The sequence below is a fragment of the Centruroides vittatus genome, unplaced genomic scaffold, assembly GCF_030686945.1.
Source record: "Centruroides vittatus isolate TY-2023 unplaced genomic scaffold, ASM3068694v2 contig_2359, whole genome shotgun sequence".
Lineage (NCBI taxonomy): Eukaryota > Metazoa > Arthropoda > Arachnida > Scorpiones > Buthidae > Centruroides > Centruroides vittatus.
In genome coordinates, this window is record NW_027121480.1 from 1 (window position 1) to 14,571 (window position 14,571).

Sequence of the window (14,571 nt, forward strand, 5' to 3'; positions counted from 1 at the left end):
AGATGCTATTTTTGTTTGAATTAATTCATACTATGATTATAAAAGCTGGCACTGACTCTTGCATAATTTTCGTGACACTTGAACAGGAGGTAGACATCCAGAAAGGAAGCCTAATGGTTTTCAATTATAATTTCTAAAAGTTAGAGAAAGATACAGCTTATTTTGAGGGTAGGAGCAAGCTTTTAAAAAGTTTTAAAAGCTTTTTTTAAACTTCTATACATTTATTTTTATATTCAATAAACTATATACAGTATATATTTGTTTGTATTATTAGGCTTAGCTGTCTCATTGATAGACATTGCAAATTTGATGTAAAAGAAAGATTTTTAGTCAAAATCATTGGTTTTGCTAGGTAATTGTAGTTATTTTTACTTATTTCAGTCATTAAAAATAATCCAGAAAATTGCTCTTACTATAATATCCCCAGAAAGTTCTTCTAAGGGAATAAAACCAACAGAGTGCAAATAACTATCACAGTATGCAAGTCATGTTAAAATTAAAGTAATGATAAACTTAGCAGTTATTGCCATTTTTTCGAAAAGCAAAGAGCGACAAAGTGCAGTTTTCAGTACAGTATTGTTAATTAATATGATTAATTTTTATCTACCAGTGGGTCTGTAGAGCGCAGTTTTTTGACCATGAATCAAATTCATACATCGGCCAAGAACACTCAGTCAGAGGAAACATTGTCGTCGCAATTGTTGCTTTCGATAGAAAAAGAGCTTTCGGGTGTACTATAGATTACCACCTATGGAATTTCAGGACTTTGATTATATATTTGAACTCATGGAACCGAGACGAGTTCAACGATATTTTATTTTTGGACCGGAGACGAAAAATAAAAAAAGTTATCATACTTTTTAAGTTACCATACTTTTTTAATGCTCTCATGCAGACGGCACCGTAGTTGGTAGTACTGCCATCTTGCGGCAAACCATGACGTCGGACTACGGTTATCTCCCGGTGGGTTAAACACGCGATACGAGAGCGGAGAGAGCGACGCGACTTCGGATCATCGCGCGATCGCCATTTCGGTTAATGTTACTTATGGCAGCGAACATAGCGGCCGTTCCCACTGTTCGTGCTCCCGACTGACCTCCCGGAGGGCGTTAGCACATGGCGGCCGCCGGCACGCCATGTGCTAAACGTCACTAGTTATTGATTCACGGTAGTTCTTGAACAAACTAAAAAAACAGGGGAAAACGTCTACTAAATGCAATTTTTAACGGCAAGCGACGCGACTCCCGATCGCGATAGCGAGGCCGACTTAGCGGAGAGAGCGACGCGACTCCCTATCATCGCGCGATCGCTGGAAAAAAGTATAACTTTATTATTTTTCGTCTCCGGTCCTAAAAGTAGGGTATCGTTGAACTCGTCTCGGTCTCCTGAGTTCAGATATATACCCAAAGACCCGAAATTCCATAGGTGGTAATCTATAGTATTCCCAAGCTTTCAAATACGTTGAGGGAGTCGACGGTCAGCGACTTTTATGATAAAGTAATTAACGACTTTGCGGAAAAAATCGCCGAATAGGATTAATTTATAAAAAATAAAAAAAACAAGTTTTTCTATTATTGTTTGGGCGCGTTTTTTATGCTGCGCTCGAGAAGCGCTTTACAGCTAATCCTCTGAAACCCGTTTCTAAATGGCCAACGCTGCTCGTGACGTCATTTCGCTACACTTTCGCTGCATAAAAAAACGCGCCCTTTGTATCATATCAATTTGTATTATGTGTGTATTATTTGTATTTTAGAACTAAAATACATAAATTGTTTATTTTTATCATTTCCGGTATGTTTAAAATTTTTGTGGAAATGTCATGTACCAGACAGGTCTGACCAGTCACAAAAGACGCGAAAAAACGGTTAATTTAGAGAGAATTTATTAGTTTAAGAAAACATAGAAAAAAATCTTTTGTAGTCGGACATCCACTGTTTATATCAAACTGCGAGGCAGAAACCATAAATCGCGGATGGAAGTCGTCCTATGATCGGTGGAAGATGGAATTCATCTTTGATTTTGACCTTTCTCGCGCTCCAGGTAGAAGTCGCGTTACGCTTAGTAACCAGGGACCAGCCACTCGAGAAGCGTGATTGAGGGAAAACGACCAATCAAAATGGACGAAAGAAAGAACGGAGATTGATATAATCCCCGACAATCGAGGACACCTGGCACTCTGTTAACGTTCCGAATAAACAAAACGCCGTGTGTCAACGCGCAAAAAAAAAAAAAAAAAAAAAAACAATTTCTCGTGTATTGTGCCAACCTGTAACTCGTGCCACTTCGGACTTAGACCGTGTCCCCGACGCCAACAGATGAAGTCTTCCCGTGCCTTACAGACTTGTCAACGCCACTGTCGCGGGACCACCTTCCATCGACCATCGAAGAACCACATCGACGCCCAGTATGTCGGAACAGCTGATTGTCCTAAAGTAAACTATTTTGTACATAGGTCATGCTTATTTTATGTTAAAATAAACGGTTTTTGTCAGATACTTGTCGTCTTTGTCTTTTCCGCCACCACGCACGTACAAATGGAACCTAGACCATCCCTGCGCGCAATTAACTGATTGCCCCTGGAAGTCGGCTTCTTACAGAAACAGCTTCCCTGTCATCAAATGTCACGGCACGCTACTGTTATAGTTAAAGTTAATTTATTCGATCAGTAATTAGGACAGTGCATATTTTGCTCTAATACAGGAAATTCTCGTATATTCGAACTGTACTATTTGTTCCGGCCGCGGATATACAAATTTACATATTTGGTTAGTTCAAAATTGGAATTGAAAATTCGTTAGGCACGCTCAATGTTTTTTTTTTATTATTATTATTTCATTTTTGCCACCCAAATCTCACAAGACACTCTCGATCGCGTCGGGCAACACGAACATCGTCGCTTAAACCCAACCGTATGTTGAAAAGGGAGTGGCAAACCACATTTTTGGATTCCTCGTTCAAATTAATGGAAAATGGCGGAGTTCAATCGAAATCGATGGAACGAGTTTCGAGAACGAAAGCAATTTTGTAAGGCTGATAGAAGAGGCTTCGCCAACGCTCCGACTCGATAAAAATTAAGTATTAAATTTTATAAATAAATAATTAAAAGCGATGTATTTAAATTTATAGTTATTATAATTGTTCTGGAAGAGGTGTATCGAGCGATGCGAAACATGACGTCATTGCTATATCGCCTCCAAAAGACTATGATATTGCTTTGCATAAGTCGATATTGATAATTCTTAATAATAATTATTTTTTTACATTTTATTCTAATTATTAAATAATATAATTTTTTTCTTAATAAATGTAACAACTCATCCATACGTTTAATTTTTATTTTTGTAGAAAATAATAGCTGGCAACACTTTATCGAAACATGTGTTTAGATACGAAGTACGAACATGTGGTCGAATAAGGTGAACGTTTGTTTATTTGCCCGTTCTCTATTGACTTGCAAATACCGTAAATACGTTACGTGTTTTAATCTAAGAGCGAATCAAATTCGATGTATCAACTATTCTACAATATTTTACCGGTGTAATAACAGTAAACCTTCGAGCGAAATCGAACTTGGAAGTCGAAGTGTCAAGGAATTGTTAGAAAATGCTGCAGAATTCAAAGAAGATTTGCAAAGTGAAAATGATGTTTGGACTACTCCTGTGTATCCTATCAACGCAGATCCACGTCGGGATCAGGCTGTCCATTCTATAAGGCCGAAAGTGGATCCTAGAACTACTAATGTTGTTCTGTTTCCAGGACAAGTAAATTTTTCTTTGTTAAATTGTTAAGCAAATATTTCACTTGCCAAAATATCGTTTGAGAAAGATGCTGTTTTCTTATTGGAAGAAATAGTAGGAAAAACGTGAACGTCATATCAAGAATTGATATTTATCAGCAATTATATCAAACAGTTTAAACAGATTTTTTTCCACAAGAGACCAAATTATGTTAAATTTATTATGCTATTTCCCAAAACTGAAGTTAGAAGATGCTGAACAATTTAGATTGCTCAGATCTATAACATGATTTAGGCATAGATAATTTGACATATTCAAATGATCTATATATATATTATTCTTATAAATGTAACTTAAATACATGACTGACATCTGATAGTTTTTCTTTTTCCTCCCATTCTATTTCATATAAGACATTTGATACTCATCTTATTACTTTATAAGGGCCAGCCAGACATCAGAGGTTCTAATTTTTTTCGCTTGATTGCATCTTTATTTCAACTAAGACGAGGTCCCCTATGTTTAACATTATCTTCTGGTATTTTTTTTTAATCAAAATAACTCTTATTTGCTTCCTGCTTGCTTTGAGTACTTTTGTAAGTCATTTTCTAGCTTTCTGTAGTGGAGGGAAATCATTTGGTATGATTGAGGAAAAGGTGGAATGCTGAACATGAGATATTTTGGTGAAAACCCATTACTGAGTGAGGAGCGTTGTTATGTTCTTTGGTTATTGCTTTTAAAAATTTACTCCTACAACTGACCCTGTCTACTTTCATTCATCTTGCATCACTACCTGGGTACAATAGTTTGATTAATCCTTTTACATAAGTCATTACTTGCCAGATAATTGGAAGATATAAATGTTAATTTCATTTCTTGTTTTCCTAGAAAACATATGAATTCTTTTAAGTTAATTCCTGCATCCTTGTCTGCCAATATCATTTTTGGTCTTTGTATTTGTATAATACTGTTTATTAAGTTCGTGAAGTCCTTGGCAGTCTGAGTTCTGGAGCTTAATGTCCATAAATACAGCATCCAATGGGTATCCCTGCAAAGACTTGCATCCTGTCAGCTTGTAAAGGTTTTTTTTCTAGTCACTCAATTTTGTCGTTAAACTTTCAGTCATTTTGTCTTTTCTTGTACTGTTTGAGAAGACCTCTTTTCTTTTGTTCTAGTTATCAGACCAGTTTTTGGATGCTGAGCTGTTCTTCTGGTTTTGGTGATTTATCTCTTTACCTTTACATGTATACAGGAAATCATTAACTCAAAATCCTGTTAGTTCATTACTGTACTTTTTTCCTGGTCAGGGTTAGTTCAAAATATGGCTACTTCACAATTTGAAGTGAAAATTCTATCCAAACTGTGATATGCATATGTTAACTCATTTGTTTAGATTAAAGTGCATCCATAAGAGAACAACAGACCAATAACAACTCTAATCTGGTCACTATGACTTTGCTTTTACAGTAACACATTTTTGGGTTTCATCTTACATATGGACTACCCCTTTCTTCTCATTTTATAAAATATGGCTAAGTTTCAGGATTGAAAGATTTAGATATTTGTAGGGATCTAGGCTACTATTTTTTGGGCCACTTTAAAAATAATTTGGGCTACATTTTGAGAATTCTATATTAGTTTTATAAAACCTATGTGACAACTTGTCAGGTTCTTACCAGACACATGCTGTTTGCATACAGACACATGCATACGGAAATATGTAAATCTCGGATAATTTGAAATTGTGAATATTTTGTCTCCTAAATTTCAAACTAATGAGGATAGAGAAATTATGTAGAATGTATTGGAAATAAGAAAAGCTATATTTTTTTAATTGTTTTATTGTATTTTATTAAGTTTTCACATGTCCACCATCATTAGTAATACAAAGGGTAATATGATTTTTTAGTTCTCTAAAACTATTTGCCAATTGATTTACAGTAATGCCTGAAATCACATTAGTTATTTTAGCTTTCAAGTCTTCTAATGATCAAGGTTGTATATATACACTATTGTTTTCACGTGTCTCCATAAAAAATCTAATGGCGTCAAGTTTGGCAAATGTGGAGGCTAAGAAAATGGTCCACCTTTTCCAATTTCTAAAAACATTTGCTACTAAAGTATTTTAGTTAAAAATAGGTACATTAAGCTTTCTAATACTTTTTACAGATTTTTTTCCTATCACAAATACTAATAAAGGTATAAACTTTTTAAATTGCACACAGACTATGCAGACACCCTGTATAATATATATTCAGATGCTTTCTGCAGTAAGAAATCCTTTATTTGAGACTATCATGGCCAAGCCAACAATGGGATGGTTAAATAGTGGGGGACAGAGTCCAGTATATTTGGGATAAACCACTTCCCAAAAAATTCCTACAATATTTGATCATTCAGATTTGATCCAGGGTCTCTAGATTGATAAACTGCCATCTTAATCACTTTGACTATCCAGCTGGCAAATATAATTATTAATATTTATAATTTTAATTATATTTAATACATAAAAATGTCTATAACTATAATAAATTGTTCAGCCATCTTGAAAAATAAAACTAATAATTTGATCAATAGTTGAGGATAGTGATTTTTTACAATAGCGAGGTTGAGGCCGAAGTTTTAAATGCGAAAACGTGTACGTCGGATGTTCGGCGCCGCTTTCCTGTAAGCCTAGAAGTTTGACAATGGCGTTTGAAACGTCGAGCTTGATTCCACTGACTTTCCAAATGCCATTGTCAAACTTCTAGGCTTACAGGAAAGCGGCGCCGAACGTCCAATATACACGTTTTTGCGTTTAAAACTTCGGCCTCAACCTCGCTAATATTACTAATTAGATTATATATATATATTTATATTTAATTAAGCATATAAGAACTTATAAGCAATTAATTAAAATAATTTTCCTACAGGGTTCACAATATGTTGGAATGGGAAAACAATTACTTGAGTATAAAAATGTGAAAGAGATGTATGAAATTGCCAGTCAAATTGCAGGTTACGATCTTTTGCAATTATGTCTTACTGGACCAAAAGAGGAGTTAGATAAGACACATCATTGTCAGTTGGCAGTCGTCGTTACATCGTTAGCTGCTGTAGAAAGGTTAAAAGAAGAAATTCCAGAGGTAATTGTGTATATACAATTTTTATAGATTTGTTTTTTCTTTCATATAATATAGAGTATTTAAATGGATGAAATATGTTATTAGAACAAATTCTTAAAATTCATAAATGTTTTTCAGCATTCTTATTATCCTCATAATTTTATATTTTAACTGATTATATATTCTCTGATAAATTCTGATACATTTTTAAAACATTAATATATATATTTAAAAAATTTTCAGGCCATAGAACAGTGTGTGGCTACTGCTGGTTTCAGTGTTGGAGAGTATGCTGCTTTAGTATTTGCTGGAGCATTATCATTTGAAGATGGTTGGTAGATTCTGGATTTTAATTAAACTTAAATCTTCCATAAAATTATTAATAATTACATATACGAATCAATTGGGGACTGGGGTTGTTCGGATAACCGATTATGCATGAAAAAATATTTTAACCTACCCGATGTTGAAATTTTTCTCTGTTGCGTGTCGCTTCGTGTTGAATTTTCGTCAATTTTAAGCCTAATGAAAATTTTTATAATAATAATCAAGGCTATTGTATCGTTAAAAATTATTTCTTTATTTTGTACAAACAAAATAAATATATTAAAAATATAAAAACATAAAAATTATATTTAAGAAGTTAATCTAGTATCAAAAAAGTTCGATTCAGCATGACACAGTCCGACTGGAAAGTGTTCGGATAAACGACTCTCTACTGTATTTTAAACAAAGTCTTCTATATATCAGTTTTAAAGTGAAAAATAACATATTCGAATTAATGTAATTTTTATTTATTTTGAATTTCTATCACAATGTAAAATTCTAAGATCCTTTAATTCATCTGTTTTTATTGATTCCCATAAATGATTTTTGCAGTGCAACAGCTGATTTAGTTATGGAATGAACTAAGATAACGAATTAAGTAGATTTATTACCTCACCTAACTGGATGTCTTCTTAAACACACGAAAAATCCAGGAGTTTAAAATCTTTAATGTAAAAACGAATGTTCTTGATTATCTTAAACAAAATTCGGGTTTATAAATATATTCAAATATGATGCGTTATCGAATGTAAAGTTTAAAAAGTTCTTTTAAAAAGACTGTCTGGTTGGACATTGAGAAATGATGTATCAAAAGTCCCCGTTATTTTTATTGGATTTCATATAGGGCTCTCCAGGCTGTTGACAGGGTATCGTTGTCCCTATAATTAATGGCCAAGTTATTTCTTTTGACCTTGAATATTTCCACTTTTCTTCATATCTGAGATTGGAAGGTTGTTTCAAATAATGTATTAGTTTTGTCTATGTGGTCCTGTACCTCGGTGCTGGATACATAGGTGACCAATGCAGTTGTAGGTTGTACTTTTGTGATTGACATATGATGTTCCTGTAGGTGTTGTAGTGGCTGTGACATTGCCCTGATGTATTTTAGTTGCTCCCCACACTGCTGTTTGAAATTGGTATAGAATAGACTCCTGAAAGTTCATAACTATTACGAGGATCTTTGTTGTTTCTAAGCAGTGAATACAATAGCATTTTGTTTATATGCTATGGTCAATTTGTTTTTTATTACTGTGTAATTTATACTTTTAGGTTTAGTATACTGTGCAATTAAAACTGAACCTGAGCAGTTCTCGTTTCATTGCATTAAAAAGTAATTTTTTCATTAGATAATTGTTGAAAATTCTGTAATCCTGAACCTGCAGGTGTATAGGAATGTAATTCAATGATTCAAAACTTAGTTTAATAATATTTATGTATGTAATCAACCAAAATAAATATTATTAAACTGTAAGTTTTGGATCACTGAATTACTGGTAATGTTCTTATACATCTGCAGACACTGGATTATGAAATTTTCAAGAATTATTTAATAGGAATAAATAGCCAGGGATCCCAACAACAAAGGTAATTTTTTCGTGCATCAGTATGTAAAATTACTATAACATAAAAATAAAACTTATTAAATTGTAAAACATTTAAAGAAAAATGCTGGCAACATATTGATGCAATATATGTTATACTTTTTTAAGTTTTTCCGCCCCTTCAAACCCACAATGGAGAAAGCTAGATGAAGGACAAGGCATAACATTTGGGAGTTGTCACCCCTGAAAAATTCATGGAGACTTGTTCAGCAGGATTCAATTCCAAGTCCCCACAATGGTAGGCCTTAACTGCCTTGGCCATCCAGTCATCATGTGTATGATATTATGAATTCATTAGGTGAGGTAATTTTCTGGTGATCGGTTGGTATTTTTATAATTATTGAAGATTTTACGTTTTCTAACGAAAACTGTGAAGCTAAATGACGGTCATCTTCCTTCTACCATCTTCGGCCAGCAGGTTAGATTAGTTCAAACCGATTCGTTACACGACCCGTCCGGGGTCCCACCGATTCCCCCTCGTCCTGCCCTTCCTATTATAATGTCTCGAAAATTACAGTATCCTCCAAAATATACCAAACCTCGTCAAGCGTGGGTAGAAGGGCTGGATACTTTAGAAAGTGTAAAATTGGGTACAGTTGATCTACATCCAGATGTATTTGCCATTCCACCCAGACGAGATATGTTACAGTTCAACGTCCAGTGGCAAATGAAGTATCAAAGAGTTGATTGGAAGTGCGTGCGAACTAGAACGAAATGCCGGGCGGAGGACGCAAACCTTGGCCCCAGAAAAGTCTAGGACGGGCCAGACACGGAAGCATTCGTTCGCCCCTTTGGAAAGGCGACGGAGTGGCTCACGGACCCCGCGGACCCAACACTCATTTCTTTATGTTGCCGTATTTCGTCAGAGTGAAAGGTCTGGTCGTGGCACTTTCCGTAAAATTTGCGCAGGACGACCTGAAGATTGTCGACGGTCTGGACCTGCCCACGGACGATCCGAAATACCTGGAAGAGTTGGTGGAGTGCCGCCGATGGGGACCCTCCGTCCTGTTCGTCGACGATGCCGACGTGGTGCCGAGAAACGTCGCCCTGGCCGCCGACGGGATCGGACATTTAAATCTGATGCCAGTCTACGGAGTTAACGTTTATAGTTTGTTAAAGCACGAAACCGTAGTTCTGACTCTTGCCGCTCTTGCAAAAATTGAAGAACGTTTATTATTTAATCTCAATCGTTCCGACATCTGCGACGTTCAAAAGAAATATAAGAATCTTTTTCACTAATTTGGCTATCTGCCTGCCGTAATGTCTAAAAGTACGTTAGATGACTAGTTAATACCCTACGTGTAGAAAGTCTGACGAAAACGTGTCGTTTTAGTGTCGAGTTGTTTTCCGACTCGAATGTCGGACGAAATATTTAAATAATGATGAGTTTGGAATGTTTAATAATTAATTTTTGAAGTATAGGAGTAACAATCCTTGGTGTAGAGAACAATTGAATATATCACATAAATTTTAAACATATCTATAATAGTGGGATGCAATTAAATGTTTGATATATCAACTTTGCATCTTTCCATTTATTTAAAGCATTTGTAGTTAGATATAATTCAAATGTAAAATAGTCTGCAATAATTTGTAATTAGAAAGCAAATTTTCAAAGAACATTAAGTGCAGTAAATACTACTACAGTAGAGTCATTTATCCAAACGCTTTCCAGTCAGACTGTGTCGTGCTGAATCAAACTTTTTTAATACTAGATTTACTTCTAAAGTATAATTTTTATGTTTTTATATTTTTCAAAATATTTATTTTGTTTGTACAAAATAAAGAAATAATTTTTAACGATACAATAGTCTCAATTATTATAAAAATTTTTGTTAGGCTTAAAATCGAGGAAAATTCAACACGAAGCGACACGCAGTGGAGAAAAATTTCAACATTGGACAGGTTAATATATTTTTTTGTACATAATCGGTTATCCGAACAACCCCAGTCCCCAACTGATTCGGATAAACGACTCTATACTGTACTAGATTTCAATGTAACTATTAAGTAAGCCTGTCAACATTTTCCAAGTACATTAAAACACTTTATAATGAACATAAAATAATTTACAATAGAAACCAATGTTTATACATTGTTTAAACATAAAACTGATTATCCACTAAGTGTATCAAACATTTGAAATCCAATATGTATATAGAAACGTAACCAAACGATCACCTAAATAATTGGGCTATAACTCCGCTAATTTAGTGATTAATACTAAGTAATTTATTACTAGAGGTAGACATTAGGTGTCATCTTCTCTAGTAGCAAATTACTTAATATTAATCATTAAATTAGCAGAGTTATAGCTCGACTATTTAGGCAATTGTTTAGTTATGTTTCTATTATTCACTAATTTTTCACGAATGATGCGTTTATTTTATATTAATATAATTTTAAATCCAAAATACAGGTATACCTCACCTTACGACGGTAATTGGTTCCAGGAGAGGAGACGTAAGTCGAATTTACTTGTGTAGTTACGACATAAGTCGAACTATGGTGGAAAATCCCAATAATGAGCACTTAAAGACTGCTAAATAAGACGACAACACAGAAACACAGATGTTTTCGTGTTTCATTCTCTAGAATTTATGATGATTATATTAACATTTACTGTAAATGTACATATTTTAATATGATTTTGTGTGCTTTTAATGCTTTTCTAGTGATACTACAACTTCAATATTTGTGGCAGATGGATGTAAAGTCGAATGAAATGACTTAATCTTGATTTTTATTTTTCCACATACTTTTTTGACAAACGACGTGAGTCGAGGTATACCTGTAGTATGTCATCCGCAACCTAAACTTAAAATGTCTCTACAGTACATACTAAATGAGACTTACTTCGGCTAAGTATAGTCTATTATTTTAAATAAATATTTAAATAGCAGGTACTATACATAAATGAAAATTATAACAAATTTATTTTATTTTCTTGAAATAATAAACATAGATGCATACGAAAGAATCTATATATGTAGTACAATTCCCTGAAACCATCTACATAAGACATATAAAAAGAGCTTTAACATGACATATTTCTGGATATATGAGTGCAGTCAGAAACTGTGTAGTTAAGACATTATACAGTGTGATCATAAAATCCGTCTGCAGTCTCATTATTTAACAGTACGACATTTCCTAAAGAGAACCACCATGTTCTTTGTCACCTATTCTATAGTGCTAGTGAGATATCCAAATGAAATCTGTTGATATATTTCACTTATTGCATTTACTTTGTATGTAAATTGACTTTGTATTTAATTATAAAAAGTAAGCCAAAGATGTTTTAATTCTGTCTGTCATGAAAAATGCTTTATATTGCATAATTTTAAGTATTTTCAAGATCATAGATTTGAGTTTTGTATCAGTACCTTTACATCATTTAATTACAAATCTGTATATATGTACCAAGGTAAATTATAATACTAAATTTTCTTTAGCTGTTAGATTAGTAAAAATCAGAGGACAAGCTATGCAGGAAGCATCCGAACAGATTTCCAGCGGGATGATGACAGTTTTTTTCGTCCCAATGCCAAAATTAAATTTGCATGTCAAGCTGCTGAACAGTGGTGTAAACGCCAAGGAATTGAAGATCCCGTTTGTACAGTTGCTAATTATCTTTACCCGGAGTGTAAAGTTATCGCCGGAAATACGGAGGTTAAAACTTTAGTCATTTATTTAAATTAATTGAACTTTTTTTACTGATTAGTTTATTTTTTTCTATTTATCTTTCAGGCTTTGAAATTTATAGAATTAAATGCTTCTGATTTTGGAATAAAGAAATTAAAATATCTTCCTGTTAGTGGTGCTTTCCACACACTACTCATGAAACCTGCAGAAGAAGTTTTGAAAAATGCATTAAAAAATACAAATTTTAATTCTCCTCTAATACCGGTTCATTCGAATGTCGACGGAAAGCCATACAAAGATGCAAGCGACATTCGGAAAAATCTCTGCAAACACGTCTGCAAGCCGGTCAAATGGGAACAGACTCTGCACATTTTATACACAAGACCTGCAGATACTCCATTTCCAAATAGTTTTATTTGTGGACCCGATCGTTCGCTTCAAACACTATTGAGGATGGTGAATTTAAAAGCTTGGAAGAGTTCAAAGCATGTCGAAACATAATTTTAATAATAATGTTGAACATTCCCAAAACAGAAGGACATTGAAAAAAATTCTATAAATGCTTTTAGCATGAAACCGAATAACAAGATATATTTTAATAACAATACCTGAATTTGCAATAGTTTCACCAGTAAGAAAGTTCATTTGTACTTCTCATAATAAAGAATTTAGGCTTAATGTTACCCTAGGTATACAAAATGGTGGCTCGTCTCCGATTCCAGCAATCAGAAGACGGAACAGTGGGGACGCACGTTCTAACCTAACCTATTCTAATAAATTACCATAATTATTAGCAACCAAAATATTAGAATAGGTTAGGTTAGGTTAGGTTAGAACGTGCGTCCCCACTGTTCCCTGTCTTCTGATTGCTGGAATCGGAGACGAGCCGCCATTTTGTATACCTAGGGTAACATTAACCGAATTTAGTTGTTATTTATAAATATTTGAAAATTCTGTAAAGAAATTTTAGATAAAACTGTTTTATGATGTCTTTTAAATTTCTAATAATCTTCAAAAAAACATGGCTACTCTGGATACTCACCTCAGTAAAGTTCCTATAAATTATAAAATACCTGTATTTCTTTATTTATTCTCTGACAAATTTTAATTTTTATACATGTTCTGGTTATGTATGCTGATTGAGTCATTCAAACAGCCTCCATTATTTGTCATTAGATATCAACTATTGATATTATGAGGCTGGGTGAAGAATTTCTTTCACAATGCTGCCAAAGCAAAATCATCATTGAATTCATGCTCTTTGGTATCCTTTCAAAAATTAAATAATGGACACAATCTTAAGCACAAGAACTTTACCACCACTTTGTATATAAGAGGAGTTGATATTTATTTAATGATTTATGCAATGTTTTAAAATATAGAGTGAGAAAGTCACTTAACACCCCTGCTACAGAATATAGAATGTACCCAAAATTAATTTGCTCATGTCAGGAACACGTTAGACTACAGGGGAAACAGATTGATGTGTTATGCATGGCTGCCATCTTGAAGGTGGCCAAACTGAATGCAACTCGGAAACTAAATGAGAAGATGGGTCACGTGAAATGGTAATTTAGGGTCGTAATTTCACAAGGAATTGATTGCTGAAAGATTTTATTGACCTACCTGAAATGGTTACAGAGTTATCTGGGTTGGATCTTGATCCCCAGAGCAGTAGGCTGATGCCCTTATTTTAGCCACTGGCTGTCATTTTAAAATAGGGAACTTCTTGCTTGTTATCACCTTTTCATATCTTATCTAAATCACTGCTTTCCACTTTTAATAATAATAAATTTCGAATCATTATCCTTATAATTTTAATAAAAAATTGAAACTAAGGTTACAGAAAGGTTTGAGAAAACATCCATAAGACAAACATTTTCTAACTACAGCAACTGAAAATGTAATGTAATATAAGTAATGACAAAGTAATGAAGAAGACATCAAGTATATTATGTTAGTTATGACTATTTTACACACATTACTGGGCTCAAATGAACAACCAAATTAACCTGAAGTTTCTACTAATGCTCATTGCAAACACTAATCTGGGAATGATTGTGGAATTGCATACATAATGGGGAAATGTAATGTTTATTACACTAACCACAGAATTATTTAATTTGCAAGTAAGCTCAAGTGAAAGAATCATACATA

The 14,571-nt window shown here is 33.8% G+C and overlaps 2 protein-coding genes across 2 annotated transcripts; both read left to right on the top strand.

Moving 5' to 3' along the window:
• The first annotated feature begins 3,381 nt into the window (after positions 1–3,381).
• On the top strand, positions 3,382–13,147 carry beg (malonyl-CoA-acyl carrier protein transacylase beg). The gene is given in 6 exon segments (XM_067265680.1): positions 3,382–3,761; positions 6,650–6,862; positions 7,085–7,172; positions 12,225–12,302; positions 12,305–12,441; positions 12,520–13,147. Coding segments are annotated over 6 exon segments (1,272 nt in total). The 5' UTR covers positions 3,382–3,401; the 3' UTR covers positions 12,916–13,147.
• On the top strand, positions 9,167–10,095 carry LOC136971209 (large ribosomal subunit protein uL4m-like). The gene is given in 2 exon segments (XM_067265681.1): positions 9,167–9,476; positions 9,479–10,095. Coding segments are annotated over 2 exon segments (738 nt in total). The 5' UTR covers positions 9,167–9,268; the 3' UTR covers positions 10,009–10,095.
• Positions 13,148–14,571: the final 1,424 nt, after the last annotated feature.